The sequence below is a fragment of the Sylvia atricapilla genome, chromosome 4 (genome assembly GCF_009819655.1).
Source record: "Sylvia atricapilla isolate bSylAtr1 chromosome 4, bSylAtr1.pri, whole genome shotgun sequence".
Classification (NCBI taxonomy): domain Eukaryota; kingdom Metazoa; phylum Chordata; class Aves; order Passeriformes; family Sylviidae; genus Sylvia; species Sylvia atricapilla.
This window is the reverse complement of record NC_089143.1, coordinates 26,774,772-26,788,893: the sequence shown is the minus strand read 5'-3', so window position 1 is coordinate 26,788,893 and position 14,122 is coordinate 26,774,772. Positions and strand designations below refer to the sequence as shown.

Genomic DNA, 14,122 nt, shown 5'->3' with positions numbered 1-14,122 from the left:
CTTGACATCTTGAAAAGATGAGATGTTAGCTTTCCATGGGAAAAAAGATATATATTCTAAGGTTTGTGGTGTTACTGATACTGATCCTGCTGTGTTGATATGTTGCTGCCACAGGATAGCAATATGGGCAAATGAAAAATGTGACCGAGAACCATATTTGCCTTATCTGTAGAAAGTTATTTCACTAAAATATTTTCTAGGTATAAAAGTAATATTGAAGAAATAATGCACAATCATAACATTTAAATATTACTCAGTTTACTTTTTGAGTGGAAAGTTAAAGTATTCAATCTCAAAAATGTTTTTCCCAGTACTTGATGTTCTTTCTTACAGCAGCGAGGATGCACATATCCATAGAACCATAAAATACTTTGAGTCGGGGTGGACCTTAAAGATAATCCAGTTCTATCTCTGGCCATGGGCAGGGACACCTCCCACTATCCCAGGTTGCTCCAAGCCCCATCCAACCTGGCCCTGGACACTTCCAGGGATGGGGCAGCCACAGCTTCTCTGGGCAACTTACTCCAATGTCTCACCACCCTCGCAATAGAGAATTTCTTCCTTATATCCAATCTAACCCTGCCCTCTGTCAGTTTGAAGCCTTTCCCCCTTGTCCTGTCACTCCATGCCCTTGACAAAAGTCCCTCTCCAGATTTCTTGAAGTGCCTTTAGTCACTGGAAGGTGCGCCAAGGTCTCTCTGGAGCCTTCTCTTCTCCAGGCAGGAGAACCCCAGCTCTCCCAGCCTGTCTCCATAGCTCCAAGCCTCTCATCAGCTTAGACACTTCCTTTGGACTCAGAGTATCCAACATGAGGCTTTTTGGTGCAGAGAAAAAAACACCAGCCCCATAGTTCTTTGTCTAAACCTGATTAGCCATAACTGAATTTCTAACCTAAATGTCTTTAGATGTGATTTCTTATTTACTTTCAGAATAGAGCTGTCTTTTTTCCCCACTCTTTATTTTCCACTGCACAAGCATATTTTTTTTAACCATGAGTTTTAAGTTGTAAACCACAGCTTTCTGGACATCCATGGGCTTCTTCTAATAGTAGATTTGTGACAAATGAACCAGTTTTACATGTGGAGTAGGCACGCAGTCAATGTGCCTGGCATTTTGATGTGGGTTTGTGTCTTTCTTGGAGACAAAAAAAAGGATCAATAAATCAATAAAAGATTAAAAGTAATCTTTTCTCCTTGGTGGTTCAAATCCTTTCTAGCAACCGAGATTCATGAAATGCACCAGTAATTGTTTCCTTTCTTAGAGAATTCATTAACCAGGGCATTAGCTTTTTTATTGTCATGAGCGCTGACTAATACTTTGCATCCTGTCATGCTTTCTCAGGTGCATGAAAATATTAAATACATATTATTCAATTGAGTTTCTGATTCAAATCATGATAATCTTCTGTTTTGAATTAGAGGCAGTTCAGTTTCACTGCTGTTGTCTTTCAAAGTCTCTGAGATTGTTTCATTCATTTACACAGTTGCTGTCTCTTCTATCCAAATCTCCGAAAAGGAGGAAGGCTTCCAGCTCTTCTGCCTGTTCAGAAAAAAACTGAATGAAGATTGATCTTCTTTCAGTGTTATTTTCTTTCTTTTCAGACTTTGAAAAATGCATAAGTGATTAACACTGATCTAGCAACTGACTTATTTGACATCTCTGGACGATTTTTGTTTGGAAGTTCTGAAATACTTTGTAAAGCAGTAGTTGTGACAGGATCTCTGGTCTCTAGGCTGTGGATCTGTGTTCCTTTACAAACCAAAGCAGCTGTGGCTGAAGTGAAGGATGGATCCATCAGGTTCAATTCCTCAGGTCAGGAGAGTAAGAGGCAAAACCAGGATTTCAACATGTTGAGTGAGTCAGATTCATGATGTTAGACCACATTCATGATGTTAGTTTCCTCATTTTCCTTCCTTTAAATCTATTCCTGACTAAGACTGAGGATTGTTACAGTGCTGGTCATCCTGAAGAAGCTTGTGCTGAATACCTGAAATGGAAGGTTTTTGAGATAGTGTTTTATGAGAATCATAGCTGCAATATTGCTCAATAATTGTTTTCTGACTCTAAAGAAATCCATCCAATTTTACTTAAAAATGTGCGTGTCTTAGGTCGCTAGCCTTTAATAATTTTCTAATAGCTTGATTTCTTCAATGAAGTTTTATTCATGACCTAGAAATCAGAGATAGCAGAGATGCTTCCCATCTGTATGTAGTCATACACATCTGCAGTAATTCATTTTTAGCAGTGAGTAATATTTGGCTTGTGGACAGATGTATAATTGAGAGAGAATGCTGCTAAGGGGGAAAAAAAAGCTCTGGGAAAAAACCCTTATGGTGAAGACAAATACCTCATAAAAAGCTTGTAATGACAGAATTACTACCACAGCCTCTTCTGCTGTTTTCACCATATTCCCTGTCAAAAGGCCATTTTACAGTCCTATGCCATAAAAATAAGGGCTTATGATTATCAAATTATTACACTAAATTTTGGAAGGCATTTTATTTGGTGCTAAAGTAATTAAAAAGAAAGAATAGTCCCAAAGGAAATTCACGGTATTAAAAAAATAGTGGACAATATGTTAAAAGCCCATAAGCCTTTGTTTTAGTGGTGTGCTGACAAAGAGTGTTCTTCGCCTTATTTAGAACGCTTTTATCAACAGGAAAAAACACCTTCACTCATAAATAGAGAAAAAAAAATGCTGATGATACTGACATTCTCTTCCAACCCGGATGATTCTGTGAAATTGTATTCAAATTTTGGGTCATAAATACAGAAGGGGAGACTGTTGGCTCTATTCCTGGGACAGAGAACCCCATCCTGAAAAGAACTGGCTTTTCACTAGGGATGAAAAAACTGCTGAAGTAAGTGCAAAGTCTTTTAATCTCAGATGGGGTCCCTGAATGTATTCAAGGACTCTAACAGAGAGTGGTAAAGGTGGTTCTGCTTTGGATACTGATGTAACTGCTCCTGCAGTTACAAGGCTTTGTCTTGTTCTTGCACTCACTAACCAGTATTTTAGTGACTTGCTCTTGAATTTAAGGATTCACAGGTTTGGCACAATTTAGGATCAGAAATATGACTTCCTAGGAGAGTATCAAAGAGCTTGGCCTCTTCTGCAAGTAGACCAAGGGGTGGCTTGGTGATACTTAAGAGGTCCTTGTGCAAAGAACATGAGGGAGTTCTTCTGTCTGCCAGGCAAAGCTGCAAGAAAATCCAATCACTGGAAGTTTAGTCCAAACTGACAAGGAAAACCAGTCAGGAATAAAGGGCACCTACTACTGGAAGAGCTTTCCATGTGCTAGGGTGGAGTCTATAGCACTGGCAGTTTTTCAATTTTGATGATTTTCTTAGATGTCTCTTAGGCTTTACATTGGAGAGATGATGATTCCCGTAGTACCTTCTGAGTGTATGTTAGTACAACTAGTTAGTAGTAGTAATAAGTAATAAATTACTTCAGTTTTATTTTGCACTTAGCATGTTTTATGTGCATCCCTGTGAGCTGTGAACCTCACTTTCTGCATGGCTGGGTCAGTCCATTTTTTGGTTTATCTCTGCATTTCCTAAGAATGTAAGGGGTGCCCATGTGTGGGAAGGGGCTGCAGCTCCATCTCTCCTGTGTTCTGGCTCCAGAAGTGGCCCCTGGTTTGTGCTTGAAGGAATTATCCTGTTTGTTCTGATCTTGCTCTTTTAATGCAGCACCCCATTTCTTGGCAAATGCTGGATGCTGAACCAAACAAACATTTCGTCAGTGGAACACATTGCTGACTGTGAGAACAAAGCATGTGCTGACATTTTCCCTGCCTTTGGCATTTACCAGCTTATGGATTTCTGACCTGGGTTGGTGTGGTGGCTGTTATTATCAGTGGCCACTGATGTGTTTTCCATAAACTTGTTTTATCCCTTTTAAGAACCACTTAAGGTTTTGGCATCCAGGGTACCTGTGACACCAGATGTTACAATTTAATTACATACTCCATGACAAAGCTTCTTGTTCCTTTTAATATTCTGGCTTGCTATTTCACTGTGTGCTCCCCAGACGTTGAGTTGAGACACGGAGTGTATTTTATATGCCTTTGTTGTATTCTACTCAGTCATACTGTCTTCAGGATGGGAGAGTTTTTCAGCAAGCTGTTTCATACTTTGGACCATGCTTACTGCCTGTTCAGGCATTTTTTTTCTAGTCCTCCATCCTTTTGAGACAGATTCACCTCAAATTTAAGTAATCTCGTTAGAATGTTTGGGGGTTTAGTCCTTTTCTGAGTAGCTAACGTGTTTTGGTGTCCAATTTCATAATGGCTTCATTTTTTGTGATTAATTTATTGATCTTGAATCTCCCTGTACAGTTTCTCTTAGACTGTACTGACATCTAATGGTAAGGCAAAGTGGCTTAGCCATCCTTAATGGCAAGATAAATTGTCTGGCAGGCAAATATAATTATATATTTCCTCCTTAATTCAGTATTAGGTTTCATAAGACAAGATGGAATAACTTCAATTTTTGCACGAAAAGGCTGACATATACTTTTTCTCCTGGCAATTAATCTCTTTTTGTTCTGTTCAATGTGCCATACTTATTTTTAAGTGTAGCTTAAATCTGCAGGAGTATTTTTGAGCACAGTGACAGTAATGTGATGGTTTTGTATTGCAGAAGTTTTCAGTGTAAGTCACAGGATCTTCAGGAAAGGATGAAAGAACACAAGCTGTCCTGCAGACCTTCCAAAGAGGATGTTCAGTGTTGTAGCAGTCCCTGCTGCATTTTGAAGAAATACCCAAACAAAAGTCTTTGTCCTCTTTTACTCATTTTACTGCTATTTGAGGTTCCTCCATATCTTTAATTGGAAAGTTTTCAAACACCAAGGATAAGTTCTGTTAAATAATACTTTTATAAAATGGAATACAGAAAGAAAAAAAATCAGATATTTCTCTTTGTTGTGTTCCATGTTTAAGAGTAGTAGCTTAATAATTTTGAAATGTAACATTACCTAACTTCCATTATGAAACACCAGCCCTCTGGTCCAAAACTTCTGTTTTATACAGAGCTGATACTGCTCCTACTAACATTGGGAAGGTTCAGCTACAAATTGTGGAGCTTTTTAAAGTAGAGTGTTTCTTTCTTATATCATAAACTTTATTTTTCCTTTTCACAGAGTTAGAGCCCGTTTCTTGCCATAGCCTTAGAAGGCTGACTGCTTTACTGAGTAAATACATCTTTAAGTTAATGTTCAAATGAAAGAAATTTCTCTTAGCGTTTTTATGTCATTTTACTTTTGTCTCTTCATCAACATGATTAGATCCTCTCTTCTGCCAAACGCAAGATACTTTGTTCTGTACTACGGAAATATTTTGAAATTCAGATGCATTTCCATTTCTTAGTAATAACATTGATGTATGGTTAACTTGAGTATAAATACTTTTTTATGAAAAAGATAGTGAGAGTGATGAGACACTGGAACAATTGCCTAGAGAAGTGTGCAGGCTTCTTTATTGGAAGTGTTCAAGGCCATGTTGGATGGGGTTTGAGCAGCCTGGTCTAGTGGAAGTTGTCCCTGCCCATGACAGAAGGGTTGGACTAAATGATCTGTTTACTAACTGAAACTAACAGTTACTGCAAAACAAAATGTATAATTATTTAGGAAAATGGAAGTATTTCTAACATGAGGAACAACACTTTGTATTTACTTATTGCTTCCAGAGCTGTGCAGAACGGCCCTTTGAAGGCTTGTGAGATATGATGGAAAATAGAAATGTTACCAGTTTGGATGGGAAGGAAGGAGAAGTAAAGTGTTGGTCTGGCTTCTCTTGGAAATTTTTCTAATTTTTGATCATCAAAATGGATGGCACTGGAATTTGGAAAGCAAACTTATAGTGTTTCTTGTGATAGCCTTACATTATACTTTTTGATAGTTGTTAATAGAAAGAAAAAATATTTGAATAATTCACTATCGTTTCAGACAAAGGAGTGTAAGCTAAAATGGCTGACTTAAGTGAAGGTTGAGATTCCTAAGGGTAACACAGATCTTCATGGCCTTATCCTCTAACGACCTGTCAATCTGTTCTGTGAATTTAATTTTGGTTTGGATTTCTTATGCTTCATTTTGTGATTTAGGGTGGCCTACAAATGTGTGCCTGCAACTGACAGTAGGGCAAAAGTAGAAATCAACCTTCTGCACCTTGTGGGTGAAAGTCTGTGCTTCAGGAGACTTTATACTCTGGATCTCTTTGAGAGTGAGGTAACTAATCTGAGGGATTGCAGGTTTTTTGTTCAGATCTAGTTGGAACCGTCTGGTCCATGCCAAACTCCCCCATTAGGCTGATGCAAAGGAAGTGGTCTAACACCGCACGCTGGGACATTTTGGGTTTGAGGGGAGTCCTTCCCTGATCTTGTCGAATTTGTCACAGCCCACGCATACACAGGGTGTGTATAATTAGCCCACTGTTTTGCTCTCTTAAAAAATTTAATTTCTTAGTTTGCTTCCTTTTCATCCTCTTTCTCTGGAGAAATCATGGGGTTTGAATGGGCCTTCCTTCAAAGTCACAGCTAATGTTTATCCTTTATTCATTACCAGTATGATATGTTTTGAAAATTGAATTCAATGTTGACTTACTTGTTATCATCTCTGTTTTAGCCTGTAGGGTTTGCTCTCTCTGCTGGAAATATGTTGGAGGATCACTTTTCCTTTTATGTTGAAGTCTCAGAGTAAAACTTTTCCTTTCTTAAGAAAGAGCTAAATGCTCCAGCAATACCCAGAGACATATTATCTTTAAAAATACACTGGAATCATCTGCTTAAATGAAGGAAAAACTCTAATATTGTTTGCAACAGTGTATATTTTGATCTTAAATGTGTACTGCACAAAAGGGTTCTGTGCATTGATGGTATTGATGGCTTTGTAGGTTCTACTTGACATAAATGATAAGCACTATATGTTCTTTAATCACTTGTATTCTTACTTAATCTTACAATATTGAACTACAAAAGTCTTGTCTCAAATACTATTTGGTATTTGGTGATCAGGGTTTTAGATCACCAGCTTGTATTTTTAGTGAATTTCTCAAATACAATTATTCATGTTGTGGTTTAGCAATAACTAACACTTCCACAATTACAAGGCTTTTGTTTTGCTGGGAAGCGTTTCTCATATCATCATCTGCTCTTTTTGTTGGAACATGATGTGTAAAAAACTGTATGAGGGTTCGACTTAGAATGTTGTTAACATGTTGATTTATTTTTTTTTAACTTATGAAAATTTAGTATCAATAAAATAATGTTAAAACAATGCTTGAAAGCAAAAAAATACTTGATTTATACGGTACATTTTGAAGCTACTGTAGACAGATAGAAAACATCTGGTGACACTTTCAGTGGTAGGTCAATAGTTACAGATGGTCTGTTCTTCACAGCTGTCATCCAGCTTTGTATGCAGAGTGACTACAGTAGAAAAATCTTTTGCTGAATGAATAAACAAAACAGCACAAGGAGGCCAGCAGGCCTGTGTGTTTCTACAAGATGGGAAATTAAATAAGCTATACAAATTTAAACCAAGACTAGTGTTTAAAATGTTCATTATATTCTGGTTTGGTTTTTATGCTTTAGATCTTTCTATGTTATAATTGAAGGAAGTAGCTTATAAAAGAAAAATGATAAGCAAAATTAAAGACGATTTTAAAGCTGATCCTTTGCATAGGTTTGGGGCGTTGGCTTAAGGCAAGGCTGGTGTTTATATAGTTCTATACTTACATAGTTGGCTTTTAAAATCATAAAATGCATGTTAGATTCGATGTAATGCTTGTGCAGTCTTATAACACAGCCACGTTCAATACTGATGAACATTGTATTTTGGAGGAGTACCATTGTTGAGAAATGTTAAAATTAATTTCTAAAATTGCAACAGTCTGTTTTTTAAAAAATTAAAAAAAAATGGGATTCTGCATTGCTCAATTTTTCTTCTCCCCTTCGTGATGGGATGTTATATTCAGCTGAAATCAGACACTATGCAAAACAGCAGAAGAATCTTGATAAAGAGGTGTGGAGGGAAAGTGAAGAGGATGATGAGGTGAATGAAGAGTTAAAAGCATGATAAATGTTGCACATTATCTCCATTTTAAATTTAAAAAACAAACAAACAAAAAAACAAACCACCACCACCACAACAATAACAACACCCCAACAAAAACCAAATGCAAAAAGGAACTTTATTAAAAGTCTAAATGCATCGAGTAGGGCAGTACTGGTAAAGATACTTAGTTTAAATGCAAATGTGCAGTTCTTGATACTCAAAATATTTTCTTTATAATTTCACTCGGAGTTCATGAATCTTGATGATATGTTAATGAAATGTGCCTATGTTTGGTTTTAGTGCAGTTCAGCCTCTGGAAAGAAACAAGCAGATTTTTGGGTTCAGTCACTTGTAAGGTCATTTAATCCTATCCACTGATGTTTCAAGTTGCTGGGTAGGAATAAAAAGAAACAGGGAGGTGGATTATTTGGCTCATTTTAGTGTGCACAGTGCTTGTACTACAGTGTGCTCTGCGTTTGTCTCTCAAAGTCTACTCAGATATTGAAAGGTGAATTGAAGTGGTGCTCTGATTATGCTTTTTAGACCATCTGTGTCCATAGTTTTACCACGTCCACTTGCTCATGTGCATTTTATATTCTGCTGCTGTGATTAGGTTCTCATTGAGGCATTTTTCCTCCTCTCTCCCCATCCCCCTTCCCGCTTCTCAGTGGTTTGGCTTAAAATGCAGCCTGCTTGTTGCAATGCCCTTATGCTGCCTTGCCCAGCTCCACGGTATCTGAAAAGTGCCTGGCTGTATCTGCTGCCAAAGAGCTTTGCCTAGTCATGCATAAACCTGCTCCAAATGCCATTTGGTTGATAGAGATGTTGGCATTCTCTGTTGTCACCGGGATGCGTTTCCCTGTGTCTGTGCCCCTTGACTTGGTTTCCTTCAACTTCCAAGCTGAAACTCTGGATTATGTTATCATCAAGAGCCTGAAAGTTAAGAGTGAAAGGAGTATTTTCTCTGACTGTGAGCTTTGTGATGCAAAACTGTGGCTTTCAATTTCATCTCAGGTGAACATGTTTCTGTCAATTTATAGGAATATGGACCTGTGCCTGCCCGAAGTGCCTTTGCATGGTTTGTTTAAAAGTATTTGACAGTGAAAAGGCAGAGAACAGCAGCTGTCTTGGAACATTTCCATACTGGTTGGTCTGAGTTGTGCTGTGTGCTTTGTATCTCTGTGCTTAGAAGACAGTTTGCTGTGAAATAAGTACCAGTTTACCTAATATGCTTTAAGAACTTTGTGGGGCTTTTTAAATTCTTTAAATTGCATCTCCGGATCACCTGTACAAAGGTGCAAAAAATGATGTATTTTAAAGTTTATCTTTCTGTTCGCAGGTGGGAATAAGCTTCTAAAAGACTGAGCATTTCTGCCTGGTGGCTGGTGTGAGAAGAGCATCACCAAGCTGTGCGGGGACGTTCTTTGAGCTTCCACTTTTATGTCTCTAATGGACAAACACAAAGTGAAGCGGCAACGTCTGGATCGCATATTTGAAGGTTGGACATTTCAATTTCTAATGTTAACTGTGTTAGTTTTGTGGACTTCTGATTCTCTTCTTTTGGTCATTCTGTGTATTTTTAATTGAGTTGTAATTCCTGTTGAGATAATATTGAATGTGCACAAATGCTGGGTTTTGGGTGGAAATGGATCTAGACAAATAAAAGAAACTAGTCTGTGATCTATTCTACAGATGAGTTGGCTTTTATCTTAGCATTTTACAGCATTCTACCCAAACACTGTAAAAGATTGTGGGTTTATATAAAACAATTGCAAAATGGCAAGATGACCACATAGTGCTCTCAGGAGTCTTTCTCTAGAGGCTTGCTTTGTGTAGATTGATTTAACAGCTTGTATCTTATCCTTGAAAGGAAGCAAAAAGTCAGATGAAAATGAAACAAAAATTGCAGGAGACACCCAAACGTTAAATGAGTATTAATAAAAATAGTGGGAATTCTAGTGAAAGGAATTGTAATCATTCGGGTCTGTCCTTTTACTTTAGGTCACAAATGACGAATTGCATATTCCTACTATTCTCTCCAGAAAGGCTTTTAGAGCTGGTATGAAAGCTGGACAAGGAATAAGTTGTACTGTTTTTAAGAATATACATGAATGGTCTGGACAAAATGAATTTTTATGTTAAAATGGTAGTTTCTCACTAAAAGGCAAGGGAATAGTTAATTCCTTTTTAACATGAAGGAAGGCAGTGTACAGACTGGTAGGTACATGGTCTCTGCATCATGTCTAATGATGTGAACTGGAGGTGAAGCCTTTGCCTCCTCCACATGTTACTCTTGAGACCCTTTACCAGGAGCTGTGTTGTGTGAGGAGTCCCTGGCAGTGGATTTATTACCCCTTTATTTGTGCCAATATGGTGTGACTCTGCCATGAGCTACACTGAGAAGTTGACTCGTACTAAAACATTTTGTTGTCATATTTTCCATTTAGGTAAATTCCTCAGTCTAGGTCACTGTTCAGCTGATAGAGCAGTTTGATGGAAGGGGCAGTTGGAAAAGCTCAGTGGAGTTGCTGGGACTAGTTAGCCTAATGTAGCCAGAGAAAGGGACATTTCATCCGAGTATCAAAGGGTGCAGCTCCACATTTGGTTTCGGTGATTAATCTCCCTGTCAGTCTTCTAAAACTGGCCAAGCCCACCCAAGGTTGCCAGGTCCAAACAGTTACTGTGTCCCACCTAGACTGCTTGGCCAAGTGGCCAGTTGAATCTGCTCACTGTAGACTGATCCCTGCTCAGAGAAATGGAGAACTGGCTGCAGAGGACGATGAAATTGGGAAGGCTGCCCCACTTTCTGTGCATCTCTGCAGCTGGATCAGCTAGAACTGATCTGGGAGTTTGCATGCTCCTCTTCTCTGCTCCCAGTCTGAGTTTCCCATCCTGGAGTTTCTGTATCCAACTCTTCAATAAAAAATGGAGAGTATTAACTGGTGTTTTTCCTTTGGCCTGTGTTACTCATCTGAATCAGCAAGTTGTGAAGAAGAATGACAAACCTGTCCCTTTTGATCGCAGCCAGCAGTTAGAGCAGCTACGTGGAATCTCAGCCTCCTTATGGGCTTTTTATACTGAGCAACAGAACAACTTAAGAGGCAAGAGGTCTGTGATGACGTGGGAAGGAACATTGCCAGGGACAGAGGTGACAGAGCAGCAGCCACTGTGACTGAAATAGCAGTGGCTTCCCCCAGGCTTCGTGCTCACATCCAGTGATGCTGTTTAATCAGCGCCTTTTGTCTGGCTTGTTTTTCCCTGCCCTGCACAATTCACTGCATCCATCCTATGGTAAAATCTGTGTGGCCATGCAGTGGAGGGAATTGATCCACTTGATAAGTAATGCAGGAAAAAAGCCACCTTCTGATTCCTTAATCCCATTTACCAAGTCGCCAGGTTGGGAAAATACAGTGGTAAGGCCAGGCAGAGGATGATCAGGAGGAGAGGGGGTAAAACAACAGATAAGGTAACATGCTTGAAATTTTATAGCTGTGGGAACCCAGTTTGGCTCTCAAGTGTTGGAACTGTGTTCTGCTCTTGTCTGTCTATATGTTCAAATGGTCTTTGAGGCTTGTAAACATGTTTCCCTGTCTGATGATTTCAAATAGTGTAAAAAGGGATAAAAACTAGGGCGGTTGGTTTGTTTTATAATGGCTTTTTTCCTTCATATGGTCCTGTTCAGGTTTAAAAATTAATCATGCAGAATTATTCTCTTATATATGTTCCTTTCATAACACAACCTAAATATTTGATATTTTAGAAACGTGTGATGTTTTACAAAGCTCAGGGAATGTAATGAGCTGTAAAGCTATTAAAGGTGGTTTATCTTCTTAGTCAGCTTTTCTGTTGATCAGTTTGTGCATTGCCTTCTTCTCTTGAACTTTCCCTTAGAACAGAATATTTTAAAGATGCACTTTACTTCTATAGCAAGTTCACTTAAAAATAGGCTGCAATAACTTGCTGACTACACTAACTACGTGTTTTTTCATGAATTCTTGAACATAATGTAGCTTAATGTAGCTGAGTGATTTTGTCTCTGAGGTACCTAGGATTCCCTTTGATGATTTCTTAAATATGAAATTGAATATTTGCTTTTAATCCCGAAGCTGTTTGCAATTGTATTTTTTGTGCACTTTTCAATGTTCTGCAATTGAAGACCGTCCCTTAAAAAAGCCAGGAATTAAATTCTGTTTTCTGTCTTCCACCAGCAACTGTGAATTATGCTTAGGCATAAGGACGTGATTTGAGGCACTCTAGAGATGCTAATATTAAACTCACTTCACAATTTGTAAAATAACATTTAGGATTCTTCCCTTGGAGATAAATGGTATCTAGACATGTGAAAGATTAATTAGTTACTGATTATATTGTTCTTTGTCCCCCTCTCCGGTGATGCTGGTGATTGCAAAGCATAATTATAGTAGTATACATTTGGCAGAACAGTTGGAAGTGTCACAGTGCAAAAATAAAATGTGTTCATTTTGTGGGTAATTTGAAAAATTCAAAATGTTTTTGGCATTTTGAAAAGTTGTTATCTCTAATTAAGGTATTATTGTGCTTTATATTGTGACAAACTGTAAACAATTCTGTTTATTTGCTTATACTGCAGAAATCCTTAATTAAATGCATGTATGTTTTACTGACCATTGCTTGGCAGTTACCTTGGGATGTCTGACCTCTGTTCAGTTTGCTGGATGCTAATAGATGAAGCAGGAAGGAACAGAAGGTGGCTGCATGCAGGGGAATTGTCTGAATTGTCTGTGAATGGGCTTGGTGAACACTGTGAATTATTTTTAAATACATTACTGTGGCTGCCTGAGCACTATATAGGTATTATAAACTGCTTTTGGTGGGTTTCCAAGCATTAGGGAACACTGGTGGAGGAAGAAAGGAACTTCTCTCATTTCTTCTTGCTTGTTTGCACAGGTATTAGGTATTAAAGTACAGCACAATGTTGGAAATGGAACTGGAAAATTGAGAGTGACTTTCCCAATTAGGTAATTGCTTGAAACCAGGAATTTTTTCCCAGAGCACCTCATGTGATATTTATACAGCAAAGACTGCAACATGTGCCAAGTACAAGTCTGTGAAGACCCTGTCTGTCTCCAGACAGATGTTTTTGTTGTTTTTGGGGTTTTTTTACTTCTGGTTTTGATGAAGCAAAAAGCATCTTAGCACTCAGAATGCTCAAGCAATCATTATTTTTTCTTTTTTTTGTGCAGCACTAGTATTAATGTTATTATTTTTATGCATGTTGCTTCATCTTTTTAAAAAGTGCCCAGAAGAAAACTTGGAATGTATTTTAGCTATTTTAACAGTGATGCTTTATTACCTAGGAAATGAAGAGTTGGCTGGGATCATAAATTGGAAAAGAAAGTGCATATTAATGGGATGAATTTCTGAATTTTCAGATAAAATCTGTCATCTTTGCTTTTATGAAGGGCAGCCTATCTTTGGGAAGGTTTGATTACTGGCAAGTACCCAAGTGTGATGCACTTTGAAGGACAGTAAAAGTGCATGATAAATGAATAGTTTCTATTCAAGGATATGGCCTGGGCTTTCTTTCCCTATAAGGAAACATCTGTGTTTTTAGAGCTTCTTTTTTCTGCTTGAGATTTAATAAGATGAATCTTCAGTTCATAGTTGATGTGGAGTATGTTCATGGTTCCAGGAGGAATGCACAGGGAAAAAAAGGATATGAATTGAATTTGGTTGTCTTCCCAAATTGATAGAGAAATCTTGTAATAAAGAGTGACTTAATTAAAAGAAAAATGCATTCACTTTCCTGATTTCTTTTTTCTTGTGGGTGTAATAGCTTGGCTTCTTAATGAGTGGGAAGTACCAGACTGACAAACACCAAGTGTTTTTTCATGACCATTGATGGAGCCTGTCTAGTTTGTGTATACTGTAGTTTGACCCCTTGCAGTTGTGAATGAGGCAGTTAAGTTTTCTGCATCTTAATAAGAAGATGGCCTACTTTGGCAAGGTCTGGGCTTTCCCTGAATTTCAAAAAGGATTTTTTACTGAAGCTGGTCTGTACCATGTAAGTTGATCAGTAAATAAGAG

General features: G+C 38.1%; 1 protein-coding gene across 3 annotated transcripts in view; it reads left to right on the top strand.

Moving 5' to 3' along the window:
- The window catches only part of CTBP1 (C-terminal binding protein 1), a 234,961-nt gene that overhangs the window by 45,003 nt on the left and 175,836 nt on the right, over nucleotides 1-14,122 (top strand). For all 3 annotated transcript variants that reach the window (XM_066317337.1, XM_066317335.1, XM_066317336.1), the window contains exon 2: nucleotides 9,396-9,554. In XM_066317337.1, coding sequence (XP_066173434.1) covers nucleotides 9,497-9,554 — 58 coding nt within the window. In that variant the 5' untranslated portion in view covers nucleotides 9,396-9,496. The remainder of the gene's footprint in view (nucleotides 1-9,395; nucleotides 9,555-14,122) is intronic.